Source organism: Hyperolius riggenbachi, chromosome 4 (genome assembly GCF_040937935.1).
Source record: "Hyperolius riggenbachi isolate aHypRig1 chromosome 4, aHypRig1.pri, whole genome shotgun sequence".
NCBI classification, from domain to species: Eukaryota; Metazoa; Chordata; class Amphibia; order Anura; family Hyperoliidae; genus Hyperolius; species Hyperolius riggenbachi.
In genome coordinates this window covers 240,751,497-240,775,005 of record NC_090649.1, presented here as the reverse complement: position 1 = coordinate 240,775,005, position 23,509 = coordinate 240,751,497, and the positions used below count along the sequence as shown (strand labels likewise).

The 23,509-nt window shown below is 43.5% G+C and overlaps 1 protein-coding gene across 3 annotated transcripts in view; it reads right to left on the bottom strand.

The window, feature by feature from the left end:
• The window catches only part of SENP6 (SUMO specific peptidase 6), a 154,814-nt gene that overhangs the window by 8,269 nt on the left and 123,036 nt on the right, over nucleotides 1–23,509 (bottom strand). For all 3 annotated transcript variants that reach the window (XM_068281508.1, XM_068281509.1, XM_068281510.1), the window contains 2 exons: nucleotides 5,505–5,573; nucleotides 5,260–5,410 (listed from right to left, as the gene is read on the bottom strand). In XM_068281508.1, the coding sequence (XP_068137609.1) occupies nucleotides 5,260–5,410; nucleotides 5,505–5,573 (220 nt within the window). The remainder of the gene's footprint in view (nucleotides 1–5,259; nucleotides 5,411–5,504; nucleotides 5,574–23,509) is intronic.

Here is a 23,509-nt window from a genome sequence, read left to right as displayed (position 1 = left end):
CACAAACGGTGAATCAGATTTGTTTCATTTCATGGGAAAATACAAATTATTGATGCCAAGGACCCCAGAGCTCACAAACTTGGTCATTGAGTAGTGACTGTGTCCAGGTTACAAATAGTGGGCGGAGCCAAAAACAAATTTCACTGGGAAAGTGTAAACTGCAGCCCTTCTTACACTGTTTATGGCAGGGTTCACAAACTTTGCCCAGATGGTCACTGAGTGACTGAGATTAATATTCAGGGAAGTGGGTGGAGCTTATAATAGCCAATCAAAATTCACCTGTTGATTTTCAAGTGGAATATTTAAATTGCTGCCATTTTTACACTGTTAATAGCAGATGCCTCAAACCTGCTACAGTTGGTCATTGGGTGACTGGGGCTCAAATGCTGGAGAGGGGAGGAGCCACAAACGGCCTGATTTGTTTAATTTCTATGGGAATAAACAAATTATTGATGCCAAGGACCCCAAATCTTAGTCATTGAGTTTTTTTGCGTTAGGGTTAGAAGGTGGGCGGAGCCCACACCAGTCAAATACATACCCGGGCAATGCCGGGTCATCAGTGGGTGGAGACAAATACAAATTTCTCTGGGAAAATGTAAACTGCAGCCATTCTTACACTGTTAATGGCAGGGTTTTTAAACTTTGCACAGTTGGTCACTGGGTGACTGGGATTAATATTCAGAAAAGTGGGTGGAGCCTACAAAATAAGGCTCCACCTATTGCTTTTCAAGGGGAATATTTAATTGCTACCATTCTTGAACTGTTAATGGCACAGGCCTCAAACCTGGTACAGTTGGTTATTGGGTGACTGGGGTTCAAATTCAGAAAAGGGTGTTGAGCCACAAACAGCCAATCTGATTTTTTCATTTCAATGCAAATTATTGATACCAAAGACAGCAAAGCTCACAAACTTGGTCATTAAGTAATTGTGTGTTAGGGTTAGAAAAAGTATGCAGAGCCAACACCAGCCAAATACATACCCGGGCAACGCCGGGCAATCAGCTAGTGTGTATATATATATATATATATATATATATATATATATATATATATATATATATATATATATATATATATATATATATATAGATATATATAGATATATATAGATATATATATATATGGATATAGATATATATATATATATATATATATATATATATATATATATATATATATGGATATAGATATCAGGCATGGTCGGAATAGCCAATTTCCGATTCCGTGGTAATTCCGAAACCGCCACTACCGAAATTCCGCTACCGTTTCATTCCGAGGGAATTCCTGAGCCGTTCCGCGGAATTCCGAGATACACGGAATTCCGTCAGAAAATTTTAAAATATCTCTCTCTCTCTCTCTCTCCTCCTCCTCCCATCCATCCATCCATCCATCCTCTTATATCATCCAGTAGGGAATTGCAGATTTTTAAAACAGCTTATATACCATAGCTGGGATTTGAACCCAGTATGCAGTGTGTAGTAGGTATCTGTCTTAACCTCTAGACCATGAACCACACTACATGGTAAAGCTATCCTAGCATAAACCATACTACCATTATGATCAATGCAATAGAAAAAGTAGTATGATTAAGGATCAGTACTTTTTGAAAAGCATGCTTATATACCATAGCTGGGATTTGAACCCAGTATGCAGTGTGTAGTAGCTAGTAGGCATCTGTCTTAACCTCTAGACCATGAACCACACTACATGGTAAAGCTGTCCTAGCATAAACCATACTACCATTATGATCAATTCAATAGAAAAAGTAGCATGATTAAGGATTGGTACTTTTTGAAAAGCATGCTTATATACCATAGCATATCTATTGAATTGATCATAATGGTAGTATGGTACATGCTAGGCCAGCTTTAGCATGTAGAGGTGGGACAAGGTCCTTCAGCACCCAAGGCTGAGACAGCAAAGTGTGCCCCCCATCCCTCCCCACCCCAGCCATCACACACTGATTGCTATTACACTAAGAGGTGCCCCAGGGCCCCCAACCCCCCCAACACCTTAATCGCTACTTATCTGGCTTGCAGTCGCTGCCATGTATCCCCTTTTCTTATTTCTTTCTGCTTCAAACACAATTGGGAATGACAGCTGAATGAATTGTGCACCCCCTCCTACACTGCGCCCTGAGGCTGGAGCCTCTCCAGCCTCTGCCTCGGCCCTGAGTGTGGTTGATGGTCTAGGGGGTAAGACAGATACCTACTACCATGTAGTGTGGTTGATGGTCTAGGGGGTAAGACAGATACCTACTACCATGTAGTGTGGTTCATGGTCTAGGGGGTAACACAGATACCTACTACACACTGTGTCCTGGGTTCAAATCCCAGCTATGGTATATAAGCATGCTTTTCAAAAAGTACCAATCCTTAATCATGCTACTTTTTCTATTAAATTGATCATAATGGTAGTATGGTTTATGCTAGGCCAGCTTTACCATGTAGTGTGGTTCATGGTCTAGAGGTTAAGACAGATACCTACTAGCTACTACACACTGCATCCTGGGTTCAAATCCCAGCTATGGTATATAAGCATGCTTTTCAAAAAGTACCGATCCTTAATCATACTACTTTTTCTATTGCATTGATCATAATGGTAGTATGGTTTATGCTAGGATAGCTTTACCATGTAGTGTGGTTCATGGTCTAGAGGTTAAGACAGATACCTACTACACACTGCATCCTGGGTTCAAATCCCAGCTATGGTATATAAGCTGTTTTGAAAATCTGCAATTCCCTACTGGATGATATAAGAGGATGGATGGATGGATGGATGGATGGGGAGGAGGAGGAGGAGAGAGAGAGAGAATTTTGATGTGGTTCCGGAAAATTCCGTCGGAATTATAAATTTCCGCGGAATTCCGTTTGAGAAATTCCGTTCCGACTAACAATATCGGAATTATTAATTCCGACCGGAATCACGGAATTAATAATTCCGCTGAATTTTCCGACCATGCCTGATAGATATATGGATATAGATATATGGATATAGATATACACACACACACACACACACACACACTTGCAAAAGTATTCGGCCCCCTTGCAGTTTTCCACATTTTGTCACATTACTGCCACAGACATGAATCAATTTTATTGGAATTCCACGTGAAAGACCAATACAAAGTGGTGTACACGTGAGAAGTGGAATGAAAATCATACATGATTCCAAACATTTTTTTTACAAATAAATAACTGCAAAGTGGGGTGTGCGTAATTATTCAGCCCCCCGAGTCAACACTTTGTAGAACCACCTTTTGCTGCAATTACAGCTGCCAGTCTTTTAGGGTATGTCTCTACCAGCTTTGCACATCTAGAGACTGAAATTCTTACCCATTCTTCTTAGCAAAACAGCTCCAGCTCAGTCAGATTAGATGGACAGCTTTTTGTGAACAGCAGTTTTCAGATCTTGCCACAGATTTTCGATTGGCTTTAGATCTGGACTTTGACTGGGCCATTCTAACACATGGATATGTTTTGTTTTAAACCATTCCATTGTTTCCCTGGCTTTATGTTTAGGGTCGTTGTCCTGCTGGAAGGTGAACCTCCGCCCCAGTCTCAAGTCTTTTGCAGTCTCCAAGAGGTTTTCCTCCAAGATTGCCCTGTATTTGGCTCCATCCATCTTCCCATCAACTCTGACCAGCTTCCCTGCCCCTGCTGAAGAGACGCACCCCCAGAGCATGATACTGCCACCACCATATTTGACAGTGGGGATGGTGTGTTCAGAGTGATGTGCAGTGTTCGTTTTTTGCCACACATAGCGTTTTGCATTTTGGCCAAAAAGTTCAGTTTTGGTCTCATCTGACCAGAGCACCTTCTTCCACATGTTTACTGTGTCCCCCACATGGCTTGTGGCAAACTACAAACAGGACTTCTTATGCTTTTCTGTTAACAATGGCTTTCTTCCTGCCACTCTTCCATAAAGGCAAATTTTGTGCAGTGCATGACTAATAGTTGTCCTATGGACAGATTCCCCCTCCTGAGCTGTAGATCTCTGCAGCTCGTCCAGAGTCACCATAGACCTCTTAACTGCATTTCTGATCAGCGCTCTCCTTGTTCGGCCTGTGAGTTTAGGTGGATGGTCTTGTCTTGGTAGGTTTACAGTTGTGTCATACTCCCTCCATTTCTGAATGATCGCTTGAACAGTGCTCCGTGGGATGTTCAAGGCCTTGGAAATCTTTTTGTAGCCTAAGCCTGCTTTAAATTTCTCAATAACTTTATCCCTGACCTGTCTGGTGTGTTCTTTGGACTTCATGGTGTTGTTGCTCCCAATATTCTCTTAGACAACCTCTGAGGTCGTCACAGAGCAGCTGTATTTGTACTGACATTAGATTACACACAGGCGCACTCTATTTAGTCATTAGCACTCATCAAGCAATGTCTATGGGCAACTGACTGCACTCAGACCAAAGAGGGCTGAATAATTACGCACACGCCACTTTGCAGTTATTTATTTGTAAAAAATCTTTGGAATCATGTACGATTCTCGTTCCACTTCTCAAGTGTACACCACTTTGTATTGGTCTTTCGTGTGGAATTCCAATAAAATCGATTCATGTTTGTGGCAGTAATGTGAAAAAATGTGGAAAACTTCAAGGGGGGCAAATACTTTTGCGTGTGCGCGCGCGTGCGTGTGTGTGTATAAATTTAACAGCGGTCAAAGTAGGCATGCCCAGCAAAATGTTGGATGAAGCCTCCTCTCCATTAATACACAAACAAATGCAGCATATCACATAAATAAGCAGTGTCACTTAACATCAACACAACTAGGCAAAGTTATCTCACTTCTGTGCTGGCTGATCTGGCTTTCTGCTGGGCGGGCTGGCCTGCTACCAGGTTGTCTAGCAGACCCCCATTGCATTCCCTGACGACCTAGTGGACCCCCTGTCATGCTCCTACGGGCCTCCCACTGAGGCACAACTCCTAGCAAGCCCCCATAGAAGAACCACAGCTCCCTGCATGCCCCCATAAAGGCATCACAGCACCCAGTATGCCCACAAAGAGGCACCACAGCACCCAGCATACCTCCGATTGATACACCACAGCTCCTAGCATGCCCGCCATTGAGACATCACAGCTGACTCTGCTTGGGGAACCCCAGAATAGATCCAGGGCACGTGCCACTGATCTTTGGGGCTAGCAACACCCCTGCTCACCACTCATTCATTATTTGCTATTGTCAAAGTTTGAAAACAATATGACATAGCCAGTATATACAGTAAGCAAATCATTATTTCTAAGCTAATAAACTTACCTCAAAAAAGCTTTCTACGTACTGCAGTATATATACACCACAGTCACTGAAATTATTTTGCTGGGGCACTCTTGGGTTGGAACCCTTCATAACCTCTTTGGAAAAACTTCTTTTTGTTCCTTTCTTGACTTCCCATTCTACTTCTAAGTATCTAGATAAGAAAGCAAATTGTAAGAAACAAATAACATGCAAAATTGAAAATGACACCCAACATTTTAAAAAGTCACTGGACAGCCACAACTTACTCTCGTAAAGTTTTTACAACTGTAGAGCGAGATGGGCCTCTCAGCGAATCCATTAGCAGAATACATGGTCTGAAAGAAAAAAAAAAGTATTGCATGAATGTAAACAAATAATAAAAAGAACTTTCATGTGTCAAAGAACCAAGTATATACCAAGTAAGATCAATGAGCTCCAAAATGCACATTGAAATTAGTCAATTTTCAATTTGCATACAAATTGCAACCAAATTCAGATCATCACAAACAAATTAGGATCTCATTTATCATCTGTAGTCCCAAGAAAGACTGGTGTTTGTATGGAAGGTATCCACTGGACACAGGCATGAGTTTGTCTCTCAAGCCAGACAAATATAGCTTCAACATGTTTGAATTTCTGAGGAAAGCATACTGTAAGCAGCAAGAGATACCTTAGATCAGTGCTGTCCAACTTCATGGGCATGGAGGGCCATTTTTTTTTCAGACCCTATGGTGGAGGGCCGAAGGTTCTTGCTAGAGCCGCAGTAATGGCAATAGTGTTTTGGGCCGTATTGGGGATGATGTGTGGGCTGAAATGCCAGGTGACAGGTGTCCCCCCAGTTGAGGTAGTGACAGGTGTCCCCCCAGTTGAGGTAGTGACAGGTGTCCCCCCAGCTAGATAGTGACAGGTGTCCCCCCAGCTAGATAGTGACAGGAGCCCCCCCCCCCCCCAGGCTAGATAGTGACAGGAGCACCCCCCCAGCTAGATAGCGACAGGAGCACCCCCCCAGCTAGATAGTGACAGGTGCCCCCCACTTAGATAGTGACAGGTGCCCCCCACTTCGTGACAGGTGCCCCCCCCCAGCTAGATAGTGACAGGTGCCCCCCCCCAGTTAGATAGTGACAGGTGCCCCCCCAGTTAGTGACAGGAGCCCCCCAGTTAGATAGTGACAGGTGCCCCCCCCCCCAGTTAGATAGTGACAGGAGCTCCCCCAGCTAGTGACAGGTGCCCCGACCAGTAGCGAGCCCGTTACCTCTGTGTCCCCACGGGCCTCTCCGGTGTCCCCGCGGGCCTCTCCGGTGTCCCCGCGGGCCTCTCCGATGTCCCCGCTGACGATGCCGCTGCTGCCTCACAGATCAGACCTCACAGATCGCGGCGACTGAAGCAAGCAGAGCGCGCGCATGACATCTGCGCGGCAGAACGTCACATGCGGAAGTGACTAATGATTCACTTCCGCATGTGACGTACTCCGTGCGGGTACCATGCGCCCTCTGTTTACCTCAGTCGCCGCGATCTGTGAGGTCTGATCTGTGAGGCAGCGGGGGGACATAGGAGAGGCCACAATAAGAGGGAGCAGGCATGACGCCCATAGCGCAAGCCATGCCTGCATCCCAGGGAGACGAGCGGGTCGCAGCAGGTGGCCTGGCGGGCCGGATGCGGCCCGCGGGCCGCCAGTTGGACAGCACTGCCTTAGATGGTGACTATACGTGGCATATACAGTGACCATACCAACCTGTTCATGATAAACCACTTTGTGGATCTGACAGATCACTTCTAAAATAAATGAGCTACGTTACGTACGTTAGCATTCTGTGTCAACTGTCAATCCTCAGCTAATGCACACACATTTCTATGAATTTGCTAAATTTGTAGCTAGACAATATTCCCATCAATCCTGGTTCCAGAAAGGAATGGGAGAAGGTTGCTCTGGTGGAGGACACATTGTTCTGTAGGTTCTCATACACATTTGTTCAGGTCTACTGTGAATCTAACCATCTAAGGTCCTACTATAGTAGCTTCAGAGTTATCTTTCCCTCATTATCATCAAAATGAAAAAAGAATTCAAAGCAAGAAATTCTGTCTATGTTAAGCAGCATCAGCTCTGGTAAAGTTTCAGAAGTTTGGAGGAGGATAATGTGTGGCTTTGCGGTGAAAAAAAAAACCACAGCATTGATCTCTGTTTTATAGCTAATGTAGCCACAGTCAAGCAAAATAAACCTGGTTAAACCTTTCTATGGCATCCACTTGGAGCAATTTTGCAGCGCTTGCCATGTGCTGGTGATGTGCAAAGCTCTGATGGTTGCGTGAATGGATGCCAGCATTGTGTATGGGCATGGGTGGATGCAGATAGTGTGTGGGACCAGTCCAACCATAGTAGCTACAGGTTAGTCCTGTCAGTGGATTTAACTGTGTGGCAAGGTTGATTCCTATGTTTAGGGGTGTGAGAGGGACTGATCAATGGGAGGGGGTGCCCGATTTCACAAAAACATGGTCAGCAAGACAAACTAAACAAGTTGAGACCAGTATGTAAGCAGTACAGAGGGTTGTTCTTAGCATGAAACACTTACCCAGTTATTGTTGTCTGAAGATGGCAAGAAAGCATAAAGGGCCAAAGAAGAGCAACAGTGTTTGTTAACTTGTTCAGCCTATGGACTTTGTCCATCAGCCTATGGAGTTCTGTGCGCTGGTCAGGAGCTCATTCCATCGGCTCTTGACCCTGTGATCACTGTGAGCCAATCACAGTGATTATAGGGTAAAAAAAAGGCTCTGCTCCTTAAAGAGTAACTTTCAAGCTGCAAAGCTAATTTAAACCTCTATTCTCCTGTGTTAAACAGTTTAGAAGGAAGCCAAAAAGGCAATACTGAAGTTAAAAATCTCTCTTACTTTTGATGTGTGCTGAACAGCAAGGCTGTTATTCCCAAGCTCTTAAGAGGCCAAGAGGCCGCATACCATACTGCAAAGCATTCTGGGGCTGCTTCCTTCCACCTTGGGTCCTCCCCTCTGCTGCTAGTGAGAAGTTACAGGCTCATGTTACAACAGCTTGTAACGTAGTCCAGCTCACAGCACTGAAAAATCTCCGGGCAGAGTATACTGCATGAGTCCGCTATTGTTCCTAGCCACATGGCTAATTAATATTCACTGCACAGTAGCGTTGTCTTTTTTCTGAGTCTAATCATCAGGAAGCAGGGAGAACATGACGACACATTTGGCTTCATAGGAGACAGACAAACATGGAACCTGCCATGAGCTGTCAGGAGCATCATTCTCTGCAAATGCTATATAAAAATTCTGTGAAATCCAAACATGGACAGTGAAATGCATATGTAATGTAAGTACAGCCAATCTTTAGCTACTGATATATGTGCTTTTTTTCTCTCTGAGACCTTCTACCTAACAGCTCCTCTTTAAGGTGCCATAGCTGCACAGTCTGCAACAGGTTAATCTGGTAATGTTCCTCTGATATTGCATCTCCATTTTTGTATGCAAGATAAGGATTTTCATCCAGGCTCTTTTGGTAAATTAAGTTTTATATGTACTATACAGTATTAATTTTCAGTAACTTCCTTGTCAACTGTTCTTTACAGTCACCAAGTATTTCTGCCCCTAATTATTAATAAACACCAGCTGAGAACACCAATCTTTGACATACAGCAGCAATACTCTATGGAATAGTGTACCACTCTCGAGAAAATGCAGCAGAACACTGAAGCTTGTTATGGAACAATACCAGCAATGGTAGGAAAATGAAAAAGGGGAAAGGGAGCTTATAATTCTGCCTTATCTGAAGATGTGAAACACACACTGTGAGTGTGAGTGTACTTATATGGCTTTTTTTATTTTTACACTCAAATAACCTTAGCTTTTGTTTGTTATTGGCCATGGTGGCATAGTGGTAAGCAGTCTAGCCTTGCAGCGCTGGGTCCCTGGTTCGAAACCCAGCCAGGGCACTATCTGCATGGAATTTGTATGATCTCCCAATGTCTGCCTGGGTTTCCTCCAGGCACTCCAATTTCCTCTCACATCCCCAAAACATGCAGATAAGTTAATAGGCTTCCCCCCATACATATATATAGTATATGTACATATGACTATGGCAGGGATAAGATTGTGTGCCCCTCTGAGGGACAGTTAAACGACGACAATGCAATGCAATGCAATGCGTTCCCACTAGAACGCTGATAAAAACTAGCATTTTTGCCTGGTTAGAGTAGGACTCACCAGATCGGGGACACTTTGGCGCAGTTGGTGAGCTTAAACGCGTTAAAGCGTAACCAAGAGCCCCTGTCACTGTTTTCCTGTTGTGTGCTGCAGCACCCTCTGTATTTATAGATTTCTTATGGAGTCTGGGGACCTCCAGTGCTGCGTGCATGCTTTGCATAGTATTGCATAAAATTCAGTTTGTGCTGCTCATCCCTCGGCTTATATTATTTTCCCCTGTGAGCGTGCATAACCACACCCATCTCTAGCACAGTTAAGCATATAAATGAGCGGTGCTCATAGTTCAGTTAGTAGCTAGTAGAAGGTGAGGTGTTTTTAATTTCATTTCTCCCATTTAGCTGACCCCTGGGCTTTTGGCATGGTTCCCACTAGAACGCTGATAAAAACTAGCATTTTTGCCTGGTTAGAGTAGGACTCACCAGATCGGGGACACTTTGGCGCAGTTGGTGAGCTTAAACGCGTTAAAGCGTAACCAAGAGCCCCTGTCACTGTTTTCCTGTTGTGTTCTGCAGCACCCTCTGTATATCTATCTATCTATCTATCTATCTATCTATTCGGTAAACGCTTTGGTCAGCGCTATATAAATACTAAATAATAATTATATAGCGCTTTGGTCAGCGCTATATAAATACTAAATAATAATATATGGAATATCTATTCCCCACTCACTCTAATTCACTGCATTCCACTATGCCCTAGTAAGAAATGTGTAGAGCCAGAGCTCCTAACTTACGGTATACCTACTATTTATTCATATTACAGAGTTCAGGTAGCAGACAACCATCTCAGGCTTCAAAAGTGCAAGATGTGCATTATGTAAATGACTAAAACCAAAACAACCCGTCTGCAAGATGGATCACATGGCTGTGTAAAATTATAATATAGGTGTGCTATTCATCAGCGGCTCTACATGTATGCCTGCTTTGCATACATGGAAATATTTGCATATTCCATTGCATTTCTTTAGCTAGGTATGAATGGAGAGTAGAATGGTATATACAGCAACACGGATATGTAACATGTTACTGCCAAGACATAAATTAGTCTGGATGGATGACTTTTCATTTTAATTGTTCATCACTGTAGGGCCCAATGTAAGATTGTGACTAGACAGTGCCAATGCTTGGCTGATGTGGCCATGTGTTGCCAGGCAGCAGCAAGCAGTTGTGAGAGTTTGAGTGGCTTTTCACTGCCCATTAACTGCTTGTGGAAGTGATAGCAGATACGGTAGAAGGTGGTTACATTTCATGCTAGGGGTACAAGGTTAGGGTTAGGCATGAAAAAAAACTGCTTGTTAAAGAGGAACTTCAGCTTAAACAAACATACTGTCATTAAGTTATATTAGTTATGTTAAATAAAATAGCTGGGTACAATAATCTCTTACCCACCTTGTTTTAAAAGAACAGGCAAATGTTTTATTTCATGAGGGCAGCCATCTTTTGGGTTAAAAGGAGGGGACAGGGAGCATGAGACAGTTCCAACTGTCCTGTGTGCTGATCACCCCTCCCAGTTGCTAGGCAACGTGAACAACAACATAGGAAATCCCATCATGCTTTGCACAGCATCAGGGAAAAAAAGTCTGGGCAGTTTTTTTTGATGGGGCGGAGCTTAGCTAAAAATGCAGCCCCAAAATGAGGCTTGGGTAAGAAAAACAAAGTTCTGATGCTGTGAAACTGTAAAAGAAACACCAATCCTTTTCAGTTCTGCTGAGTAGATTTTTAGTCCGGAGGTTCACTTTAATAGGGGAGGTTAAGTTATATGTCTGGAAGGACATAGTTATCTATGTCCTTCCACTGTCAGGGAACAGTGCCAAAACTACTCAATAGTAGAATTTTGGTAATATTACATTGCTGATCTTCTAACTACTGGCATTATCCAGTGACAAAATCATCACTTATTATACTGAGCTGACAGACACTCCAGGCCTCTCCCAGCTTCTGCAACAATCTGTCTCTCTAATCATTACTGTGCTTAAGCCATGCAGATACTCACCCTTGGTCCAGTGTCTAACTTCACAGCCAGATCTGCATTGCAGATAAGTATGTCAGGAATTTGCAGAAGAGCTAGGATGGATACAAGCCCTGCCACAGCCGGCTGCAGAGTCCACATTAACAAACATTTCTAACGCCTGATCCTGCTTATAACCAGACTGAAGGTGACCCTCAGACCAAGCACCACAACAAAGCAAAACCAGTGAAGGGACAAAATATTCCGCTTTTAAAATCCATATAAAGCAATTAGAAGAAAAAAAAAACATCAAGATGTATGTTTTGAGGATCTCCACTTGCCCTTTTGTCCAACAGGAATATTACAACTGTCTAAAAATGTCCAAATGTACATAAGTACCGGTAAAATATAAATCTTCATAATTCTAACGTCACTTCAGCAGATTAACAATATTTATTTACACCTGTAAAGGCTGTGAGATGAGCTCATTAATATTAATCATCTCCATTCTTGAGGGGAATGTGGCCAAATATTGCAAATAACCACGTTATACTGTAATCCGTCAGACAAAGACAATATACTAAGGGGCTATATAGTGAATTTTGGTTATAAACTACCGCACTTAATATAGCATGAATGTATACCAGTTTGTTTCACTAATTCTTTCACATTTGTTTGCCATTTGATCTGTGCTCCTTTCACATACGTCCAGAATGAAATGTACCGAGACCGTGAATGTTTCATAAGCATTTACAACAGTCCTATTAGTCATAACAGAGGTGGAGAAAAAGTAAACTGTAAATTAAACCAGTTAGTCTTCCTAAAATGTATTATTTATGAACAGTGCCGAGAGCAACAAATCTCTACCTTTATTATCGCTGAACAAATGCAAGGCTAGGGACTAGCCAGAATCCCACTGATGCTTATGTACAATGTGGTTTTAATATGCTGTATAGATAACTAGATTAAGCGCTCACAGACCCACAAGGGTTTAAAACAAAATTGGTTTTATAGAGAAAAATGTGATCTGTTGCTTCAGAAAAAGTCTATGTGCATTTATTTGTCCCTGACACTATATGAATATTTCTAAAAAGAGTGCATGCAAAGTAACAGTTTATAATTGTGCCTGCAAGCAGCAAAACTATATTCAAATGAAAAAAAGAAGAGTAGAAGAACTTGTAATGCAACAAAACAAATGCCAATGCAGACAGAAACCGGCCTTGTGCTTGCATCCTTAAAGAGACACTGAAGCGAAAAAAAATATATGATATAATGAATTGGTTGTGTACTATGAATAATTACTAGAAGATTAGCAGCAAAGAAAATATTCTCATATTTTTATTTTCAAGTATATAGTGTTTTTTCTAACCTTGCATCATTCTCTAATATGTGCAGATTACACAACACTCAGCATTCAAAATGATTCTTTCAGAGCAGTCTGTGAACTAATGACCTCTCCTCTGCCAGAGGAAAAGTAAATAGTTAACTAACAGTTGAGATAATAAAAGTCAGAAAACAGCCCTCTCCACGACTTTTGAAAGTCGTAGAGATAATGGCTTTTTTGTATAGAGATAACAACTGGAGTTTAACTCTTCCTGTACTGGAAACAATTAGACTGATGTATCTGATCTTAATGTTTTATTCCTTAGCTGTACTACACATATAAATCATAATATAGTTTTTTTTCGCTTCAGTGTCTCTTTAAAGGGAACCAGAGAGGATGACACATACATACCTGGGGCTTCCTCCAGCCCCATACGCACGGATCGCTCCCACGCCGCCATCCTCCGCTGCCTGGATCCTCCGCCACCGGGTCCCGTCATTGCCGCGAGTCGGCCAGCGGACGCGGCCAATTCTCCGCCTCACATGGTGCTCTCTCCATACAGATACGCATGTGGCTGCCTACTGCGCAGCCGCATGCGTACGTGTATGGAGGGAGCCCCTGTGATGCGGACAATTGGCCGCGTCCGCCGGAAGTGACGGGCCCGGTACCGGCCGATCCAGGAAGCTGAGGACGGCGGCGTGGGAGCGATTCAGGCTTATGGGGCTGGAAGAAGCCCCAGGTATGTATGAAATCTTTTCCTTTTTTCACCCCCCCCCCCCCCCCGTTCCTCTCTGGTTCCCTTTAAATGGTACCTTAAAGAACAAGCGACACGCATGCTAACCTAGAAATAAAAACCACATACATAAGTAGATAAATACTAGTTCTACTTATAGAACAGATGTATTGTGCTATCCACGTAATGATTCCTGTGAATTTTATAAAGGAAAAGCAGAAAATCCTATTCTTTGCAGTGGCCATCTTGCTAAGCTAACACTGACATCATATCCTCCCTGACTCTTGTCCCCCACCCTTCTCTTGCTCATTGTGTATTCATTAGCTGCCCTCCTCCCAGAGTCTTTAGACACTCCCACTGAGGTGTATACTAACAACTGCACTGTCTCACCTCAGCCTTGCTTGTAAACACAAGTGAGCAGGAGATCATGTTTCAGATAGGCTAGGCAGGGAAATAAATGGAAGAGGAGAGGAGGACTATATTATAGATAAAAAGAACCCCCAGCATTCAACTGTTTGGCACTGACTACTAAAGGGCCAGTGCTCCTTAAGTATGTGATAACTCCAAATCATAATAGCAGAAAAAGTTTTGCAAGTTTTGAATGCAGGATTAGCATCTTTATCACTTAATACACGCAGACCAGTTGCTGTTGAAATTTGATTTTTATGGTGACAATGCCACTTTAATCTTCTGGGGACCGCCTAAAGCCGATGGGCGTGGCCGCCGCAGTCCCAGGACCGCCTAACGCCAATTGGCGTCAAGTCCTGGTGCTGCAGTTTTCCAGGGAACGGCCGTGCGCATGCGCGATCGTTCCCTGCCACTTCACGGAACTCCGTTCCGTGAATAGCCTGCTAGCTGCCGATCGCCTTTAAAGGACTAGACCATGTCCCTGCACAGGGGGGTTGTTATCAACTCCTCGGTGTAAGTGTAAACATCTCCCTCCTTCAGCAATATTACAGCACATCTCATTACCTCCTCAGATCAGCCTCCTCCTCATGTCTCCTGCATGCTGTGACACAGTGAAGTATATTTGTGAGCTGAGTGAGGAATGAAGGATGATTTTTAAGCAGGGAGAGAGAACTGGGTGAACAAATAAAATTCCCCTAACACTAGTGGTAATGTGTACCTTAATATAGAGTATTTAAAAAAAATTGTTTTCATCGATAGTATTCCTTTAACCACCTTAGCGGTATGGACGAGCTCAGCTCGTCCATTACCGCCAGAGGGTGCCGCTCAGGCCCTGCTGGGCCGATTTTGATCAAATAAAGAGCAGCACACGCAGCCGGCACTTTGCCAGCCGCGTGTGCTGCCCGATCGCCGCCGCTCTGCGGCGATCCGCCGCGAGCAGCGGCGAAAGAGGGTCCCCCCAGCCGCCTGAGCCCTGTGCAGCCGGAACAAATAGTTCCGGCCAGCGCTAAGGGCTGGATCGGAGGCGGCAGACGTCAGCTGACGTCCATGACGTCACTCCGCTCGTCGCCATGGCGACGAAGTAAACAAAACACGGAAGGCCGCTCATTGCGGCCTTCCGTGTTACTTTTGGCCGCCGGAGGGGATCAGAAGAACGCCTCCGGAGCGCCATCTAGTGGGCTTTCATGCAGCCAACTTTCAGTTGGCTGCATGAAATAGTTTTTTTTTTATTTAAAAAAAACCCTCATGCAGCTGCCCTGGCGATCTTAATAGAACGCCAGGGTGGTTAAGTGAAAAACTATAGGAAGGCTGTCATATGTATTTCCTTTTAACCTTCCTGGCGGTAACCCTAAACGTAGTTCGGGGTAAGCCGCGCAGGAGGTTTTCTCAGGCCCTGCTGGGCCGATTCGCGTAATTTTTTTTTTTGCTGGACGCAGCTAGCACTTTGCTAGCTGCGTCAGCATACCGATCGCCGCCGCCCCGCGCTCGATCGCCGCTATCCATCGCGCCGTGCCGCCCCCCCCCCTCCAAACCCCGTGCGCTGCCTGGCCAATCAGTGCCAGGCAGCGCTAAGGGGTGGGCCGGGACTCCCAATGACGTCACGACGTCGGTGACGTCATCCCGCCCCATCCCGCCCTGATCGGAGATCGCCGAAGGCGATCGAAGCGGGCAGGGGGATGCCGCTGAGCAGCGGCTATCATGTAGCAAGCCCTGGGCTCGCTACAGGATTAAAAAAAAAAAAAAAAAAAAAAAAAAGAACTGCTGCGCTGCCTCCTGGCAGAATTTTTTTTATACCGCCAGGAGGGTTAAGGAATACCAGATGCCTGGCTATCCTGCTGATCCTCTGCCTCTAATACTTTTAGCCGTTGACCCTGAATTAGCATGCTGCAGATCAGGTGCTTGACATTATTGTCAGATCTGACAAGATTAGCAGCATGCTTGTTTCTGACGTTATTCAGACACTTCTGCAGCCAAATAGATCAGCAGGGCTGCCAGACAACTATTGTTTAAAAGGAAATAAATAGGGCAGCCTCCATATACCTCTCACTTCAAGTGTCATTTAAAGAGGAGTGGTCAGCCATACTATCTCAGAAAAAAAAAACACATATGTAAGTAGATAAATCCTTTCTACTTACATAACATATGTATTGCACGGTTTTGATTTTAGTGATTTTATAGTAAAAAAAAAAGTAACAATCCTCCTTAGGAGTCTCCATTTATCTGTGTCTAAGCCAATCCTGATGTTATTTCCTCCCTTACTCTCCTCTGCCTGATTGTGTATGCATTGCCCACCCTCCTCCCAGTCTTCAGGCATTCCCAGCCAGCTCTGCAATATGAAGCGCATCGTCTCAGCATGAAAAATATTGGCCAATCAGAGAGGAACAGAGGTGTGGGAGGGGAAAACAGGCTTCAGCCAATCAGGCTGCATTAGTTAAGTCTAATGGGAAAGTAAAGATTGCCTGGCTAGCATCCTTATTACTTGTTTACCAGATAAAAATAAAGAATTGATTTTATGCCCGACAGTTACACTTTAAGTGACATAAGACAAACATGTACAGTATCTCACAAAAGTGAGTATGTGTCTCACATTTTTGTAAATATTTTATTATATCTTATTATTGGAGAACACTAGAGATAGGACACTGATACAATGTAAAGTAGTCAGTGCACAGCTTGTATAACAACTGTGTCCCCCCAAAATAACACACAGCCATTAATGTCTAAATCGCTGACAAAAGTGAGTACATTTGGCCATTCAGCTGGCTGGTGCTGAGAAAAATACAAGTTGAGTCATGTGGTCAGTCATGCTGCCGAGTTGGTTGCACACTTTGTTGGACCTGTGTACAGGCCTTGTACAGCTTCCAGTATGGACAGACAGATTACAGTCCATCGCAGCACTTCGAACTCAGCCTGCCGGGCAGAGCTAGGCAAATTCCCACTATGGCTGACTATTCAGCAGAGGGCACTCTCATACTGGGCTCATATACAGAGCAGCAATCCCAGCACTAACCACCATAAAGCCTCACTGAGCCAGGGGATCGAGGCCATACCAGACGCTCTCAAGCAAAGCATCAGCAGCCAGTCCAGCCAAGACCACCAACACAGGCTGACAAAAGCCCAAATAAAAAGGACTATGGAAAGCTGCAAGGAACGATACATAGAGGAATGGAGAAGTGACTAAGAACTCCCAGAAACTCCCAGTCTACCAATCACTACAGAGTGAGTGCACAATGGCTCCATATCTGGAGAGGCAACACCACCACAAAGACAGACAGATCCTCAGTCTGTACCGTCTGAGTGCCCACAGCCTGGGGATAGAGACAGGGCAGCACAGGCAGGCATGGAAGCCCTGGGAGGAGTAACTGTGCAGACAATGTGAACAGGGGGTCTTGGAGGATGAGGCCCACTTCCTGCTACACTGCAGCAAATACGCACTTGTGAGGACTGTCCACTTCCAGAGACTCTCTGACCACATCCAGGATTTTAGCTCGACAGATGAGGAGAGAAAACTCTACATCCTACTGGGGGAGAAGGAAACAACCGTGCAAATAGCTGCCCGATATGTCACAGCTTGCCACCAGCTGAGAGGAACATGATACCACATGGACTGTACACCCCCAATATCCCCCTATGGACCATATATCCCAGACCCCCATATTGTCCCTTACATCCTCCACACCATAAGAACTACATACACCAACCCCCCACATCCTTCCCTTATTCCCACAACCCGCTCCCCATGTTATTGCTTTGTTTTGCTTTGGCAATGCTAAATGTATTTGGTCCTGCCAATAAAGCTTTTTTGGATTTGGATTACAAATAGCCTATTATAAAATATGTTTGTGTTATACAACATACTGATGCATCCAACACCACCCACACAGGTATACTGAGATAGCAGGGTGGGGAAAGGAACACACAGCAAAGTCTGAAAAAGAGGAGGAGGTGCATGCTGAGGTTACCTGGACACTCCTGCATCAGCTATTCATGCCAGTTTACTAGAGGTAACATGATAAGTATTTACATTGTATTATTGTTGGTTAATATGCACTAAATATGCACTATTTCCTATGTGATGTGGACAGGGTAATAGAGTCTTGGAAACTGTCCACATACTTTAACCTCCCTGGCGTTCAGTTTCTGATGGATTTCTGTGCAAAAAGTAATCCAATTTATTTTCATAACCCTTTTTCCTGTAACTTACCAAAATGTGTCAATGAAGGGTCTAGTAAACATTTTGAGTGAGTGTCGCTCCCTAACGGCCTGTTTCCACTAGAAGCGGTGCGACGCGGCTACATAGCCACATCACGGGTGTCCTGAAACCAATGCATGGCAATGGAAGGCAATGGAACAGTTTCCATTGCGTGCGGAGCAATCTGAGAATCTGCAGCATGCTGCATATTCTCGAACAGCCGCATCTGCCTGCCATCCCCTCCATACACTTCTGCATCAGGAGATGCGGAAGTGACGCAGACGCCAGTGGAAGAGATGTGATGCGGCTAGGTAGTCGCATACTCGCATCACTTCTTAGTGGAAATGGGCCCTAAAGCTGTGTACTCGCCGTCCGATGGTTCCTGCGATGTCCCCTTGACAATGGTCTTCAGCGAAGCCTCTTCCTGTCAGCGTGTGAGCACGATGTCATGCGAATGCTACATGCTGGGAGCAAACAAGACTTCAAGCAATCGCATGAACTTTGTGCGGGAGTTGTTGGGGATCTTAGCTATCCGATCTGTCGTGACAGTCATTATTACGACCCGGTGCTAAGTGACGCAGTGCTAAGCGCCTGTACCCACATCGCAATATCGCGGAAACAACCGATTGGCACTTAAAAAAATGGTTGGTCGGCTGGAAATCGTTGGGAAAATTGCGATGTGGGTACTTAGCTCACCTCTCTCTCAGCAACTATGGTTGATCACTTCCCCCCTCCCATCTCTCTCCAACTACCCCCCCCCCCCCCCCCTCAGCATCCATCCCTTCCTCCTACCTCCCTCTTGAGAGATATGGGCTGGCTGATAAACCCCCCCCCCCAAAAAAAAAAAAGTTAGCTAGCTATAAGCGACCGATATAGCTTAGCTAACTATATGAGACCTGTTACATAGCTCCCCTCTGCTATTCACCCAACCTCTGAGTGATTCTTTCCCCCTCCCCATCTGTTCCTGCATCTATTTATCCATCCATCCCTCCCTCTACTGCTTTGTCATACTCCCCCAAGTGATTCCCCTCCCCCCCTCCCTCGCATCTATTTAGCTCTCCCTCCCTGTGTCATCGCGGGTGGCTGGCACTGTCACTCACCCTGCCTCTCGCCCACACCGATCACCCACTCTGGTCTTCTCTGTTCACTGGACCGGTACACGGCATGACGTCATGTCGTGTCCCAATACTGAGAATCACTCAGAGGTGGGGTGAATAGCAGAGGGGAGCTATATAACAGGTCTCATATAGTTAGATAAGCTATATGGGTCGCTTAAAGCTAGCCAACTTATCCTGGGAGCACAAAGTGCAGTAGAAAGCTTCCTGAGCGGCATGCCCGACACTATGTCGGGCATACTGCTTTCAGCTTATTTTTCCTGCACGACAGTGTCGGGCATACCGCTCAGGAGGATACAGAAAATCTGGCAAATACTCTACCTTCAATTCGTGAAAGCTAAGTACTTGAGCTAAAATTACAATTCTTCCCAAATTTTATGTCTTGGAACATCCTGGTATTCTCCAGTTAATGAACGTGGTAGGGACTGTAGGTTCTTTAACCTGAATCTGTCCATACCTTAAAATATTCTGTCTTCCCTATGCCCCTCCAGTGCCCCCTTCTGTGTCACCTTTGTCCCCCTGTGCCCTCAGTGTACTGTAGCAAAATTTAATTCTACTGGCTTAACCAATTAGGGACCGACGCAGTACAAATCTACGTCGGGCGAGTGGCGCTGCGGTTCTGACCAGACGTAAGCTCTACATCCCATTCACCACGTGCCCCCCCCCCCCGCCCGTTCCCGCTGCTCTTGCCGCTTTCTACCCACCGCAATGTGCTGCCCTGCCGCCTCTATGACGGCAGAGCACTGTGAGCCGGGAAGGAGCTGTTTTCATTGGCTCCTGGCTCTGTCATTACTGTAAAGCCAATCCCATTGGCTTACATTGAGTGACATGGTCAGGAGCCAATGAAAGCGGCTCCTGACCGGCGCACAGCGTAGAGACGGCAGAGAGAGCAGCCTGTGGCGGGGACAGAACGGCATGACCGGCGGGAGCGACTGATTATTGCGGCGATTCATCGGTATGCGGCGTTTTAGCGTACCAGCAGCCTCTGGTCCTTAAAGAAAACCTGAACTGAACATTAAAAGTAAAAATAAGCATACACAAGTCATACTTACCTTCCATGTAGTCTACTCCTCAGTCTCTTTCTCCTTCCCCACATCCTGTTTGTTCACTGTGATCAAGGGAATTTTCCGTCCTCCATTTTGAAAATGGCCATTACCCATAACAGCTTTCTGGTCAGCACACAGTTAAACTGTAACATCGCCCACTGAGCCATAGGGAAACATGGACATTACCTGGTACATCAGTTTTCCTCTCAGCTATAACTGACAGCAACTGATATTTTAATGACAGCAACTGATATATTTCAGATCTGACAAAATATTGTCAGAACTGGAAGGGATTATTGTCAGAAGAAAATGGTGAGCTTCTTAAAGGAACTGATGGCAAGATAACTATGTAATGTTCATTTGAAGCTAACTCATGTGTTTATTTTAAATATTTTTACTCAGTACAGGTTCTCTTTAAGGGGGCAGAGGCTGCTGGTACCGAAGTGGTTAAAAAAAATTATTTGTTTTTAAAATAGATTTTTTCAGTTTTGTTTTTTGGTTGTTTTCTTTCCCCAAAAAAGACTAAACAAACCCACCAAATCAAATCTCACATTTTCAGGACAGTCATACCAGTGGGTTGTTCGTAAGTCGAGTGTTCGTAAGTCTGGGAGACTCCCTGAGCCTAAAAAGTTTTTGTAAAAACTGAATGGTTTCTTTAGCACAAGGCTCCAAAGTTAAGCTGTTTACATGGAGTGGCTAGATAGAGAATTGGATAAGGGCACCGCCTCTGACATAGGAGAACAGCATTTTAATCTTGGCATATTCAGTAAGGAATACTTGGGCAAGATTCACAATTCAAGAGCTTTTTAAGCACTAGATATTTTAAAAGCTCTTGCTAAAGCAATGCAGGATTTTTACAAAACCACATTGTTCCAATGCGAACACACACAGGATAACATAAGCAAAAGTTTTAAAATCACAAAGCGCTTAGAAAACCTCTGGTAGTGTGAACAAGCCGCCCTTAGTGTGTCAAAGCAGGTGATCTTCAGGCGTTTGAGCACCCAGACACCAAATTAATTAGGGTTGGTGCTCTTCTGCATCAACTTGCGATTAGGACAGGGAAGATTTATAAAATTCATTATTTATTATAAAAAAAAAAAAATAACCCCATTCTGGTACAACTACAAGTATAGCTACCTTGCACGCTGCACAAGAATGGCAGAATAATGGGGTGTGTAGCCTCTCCCATATATTAGAGGGTGGGGAAATCGTTCCCTTCTCTACGTTAAACAACAGATTGCAACAACGGAATTCATATTTTTATAAATACAACCAGCTTAGACACTGTTCCCTGGCACACTTTGGCCACCAGGAGCTTTAACTGTCTGACCACTCAATTATTGGTGTCCTCTCTACCCAGGCTCTACAAAGTCTTAATTAATATATATACATACATATATACATATATACATATATATATATATATATATACATATACACACATATATACATATATATATACACATATATACATATATATATACACATATATACATATATATATACACATATATACATATATATATATATATACATATATATATATATATATATATATATATATAGATATACATATATATATAGATATATATATATATATATATATATATATATATATATATATATATATATATATATACATATATACATACATATATACATATATATATATATATATATATATATATATATATATATATATATATATATATACATATACATATACATATATATACATATACATATACATATACATATACATATATATATATATATATATATATCTCTGATACACACCCTTACTGAACCTGATATACTTTTTTTTTAAATTTTCAACATAGAAAAAAAGACCTCCCGAAAGGGAGTAAACACAAACATAACATAACAAGAAAAATAACAAAACGCTAACCTAGGTGGGTTACAGTCCAGATTTCAGAAAGCAAATTGAGACCATCGCAAAGTCTGTGTCATAACCAGTCAGGCAATGTAACATTGACAGCTTGCATAAAATCACAAAGGAGAGGTATATAACATAACATTTGTTTTATGATCAGTAGCAAGAAAAGGCCAAAACTCCTATTAGATTGGATCACATCATATATTAGGGCTAAACGAACATTTATTGGGTTATATTTTGAATGGAGACGATGTCTAGATTGGGTATAGTTGTATCTGAAGAATCAACCCATTTGGAGTAGATTTAGTTAAATTTATTAGGTTGATGACGCAATTGGTAAGTCAGCTTGTAAAGAGGTAGAGCGGAGTTCGCCAATCTCTCCCAATCGGAGAGACCCGGTATAGTTTTTTGTTTCCATTGTAGGACTAGAGACTTCCTGACGTAAAATAATAGGATCTGAAGAAGCCGTTTTTCCCCGCGACTACATGAAATATCTTGCAATATATCCAACATACAAATTTTGAACAGGAAGACTTCAGGCAGACCAAGAGTATCTCTTAGTAAGTGGGTTACCCATTTCCAGTAACTATTCACCTGGGGACAGAACCATACGCAATGCAAAAAGTCTGCTTGTTCTCGCCTACACTTTAAGCAGCAACCATCATGTAAGGGACTCATTCTTTTTAAGCGGGCAGGGGATAAATAGGCCTGGTGGAACCACTTTAAATTAGTTTGTCATGTGAGGCAATAACTGATTTATAATAGCACTCTTCAAAATCTTCCCAGTCATCTTTATTAAGAATGGTCTCTATGCCCATCCATCGCCTTCTCACAGACTAAATTTTAGGGCCGTAACGGAACCCGATATACTTAAATTAAAAGCTAATTGGTCTTGTTCTAACTGGTCTTGCCATATTACGGATATGGATGAGGAGGAATGGGAGGATGATTCATATTTATCTGCCTCCTTGTTGACAAATAGGAAAATGATACAGTTTTATAAATTGTATGTCAGGCCTAATTAACGCCATTTAGAAACTTAAAGGCTTCCCACAATCTTCATGTCCCAGATATCCATGCTCAGCAGATGACTTCTGACACATGACCCGGACCCGAGTCAAAACCAATCAAGGTGCACATCAGAGACACTGGTTTATAGTAAGTCTATTGGAGGGATTGAGGGGGTCATGTAATTCCAGTACGGTTATGGACAACCAGAACAGTCTGGACTTTTTGTAATTTGACTAAAGGATCTTAAAAGCCCTCTACTGAAAAAGCAATGTAAATTCTATGTTGCCTTTTAAAATACATCATAATGGCATGTACCTCTCTTAGGCTAGGTACACGATGCAATTCTCTGACAGATTACTGTCAGATCGATTGTGTCCAAC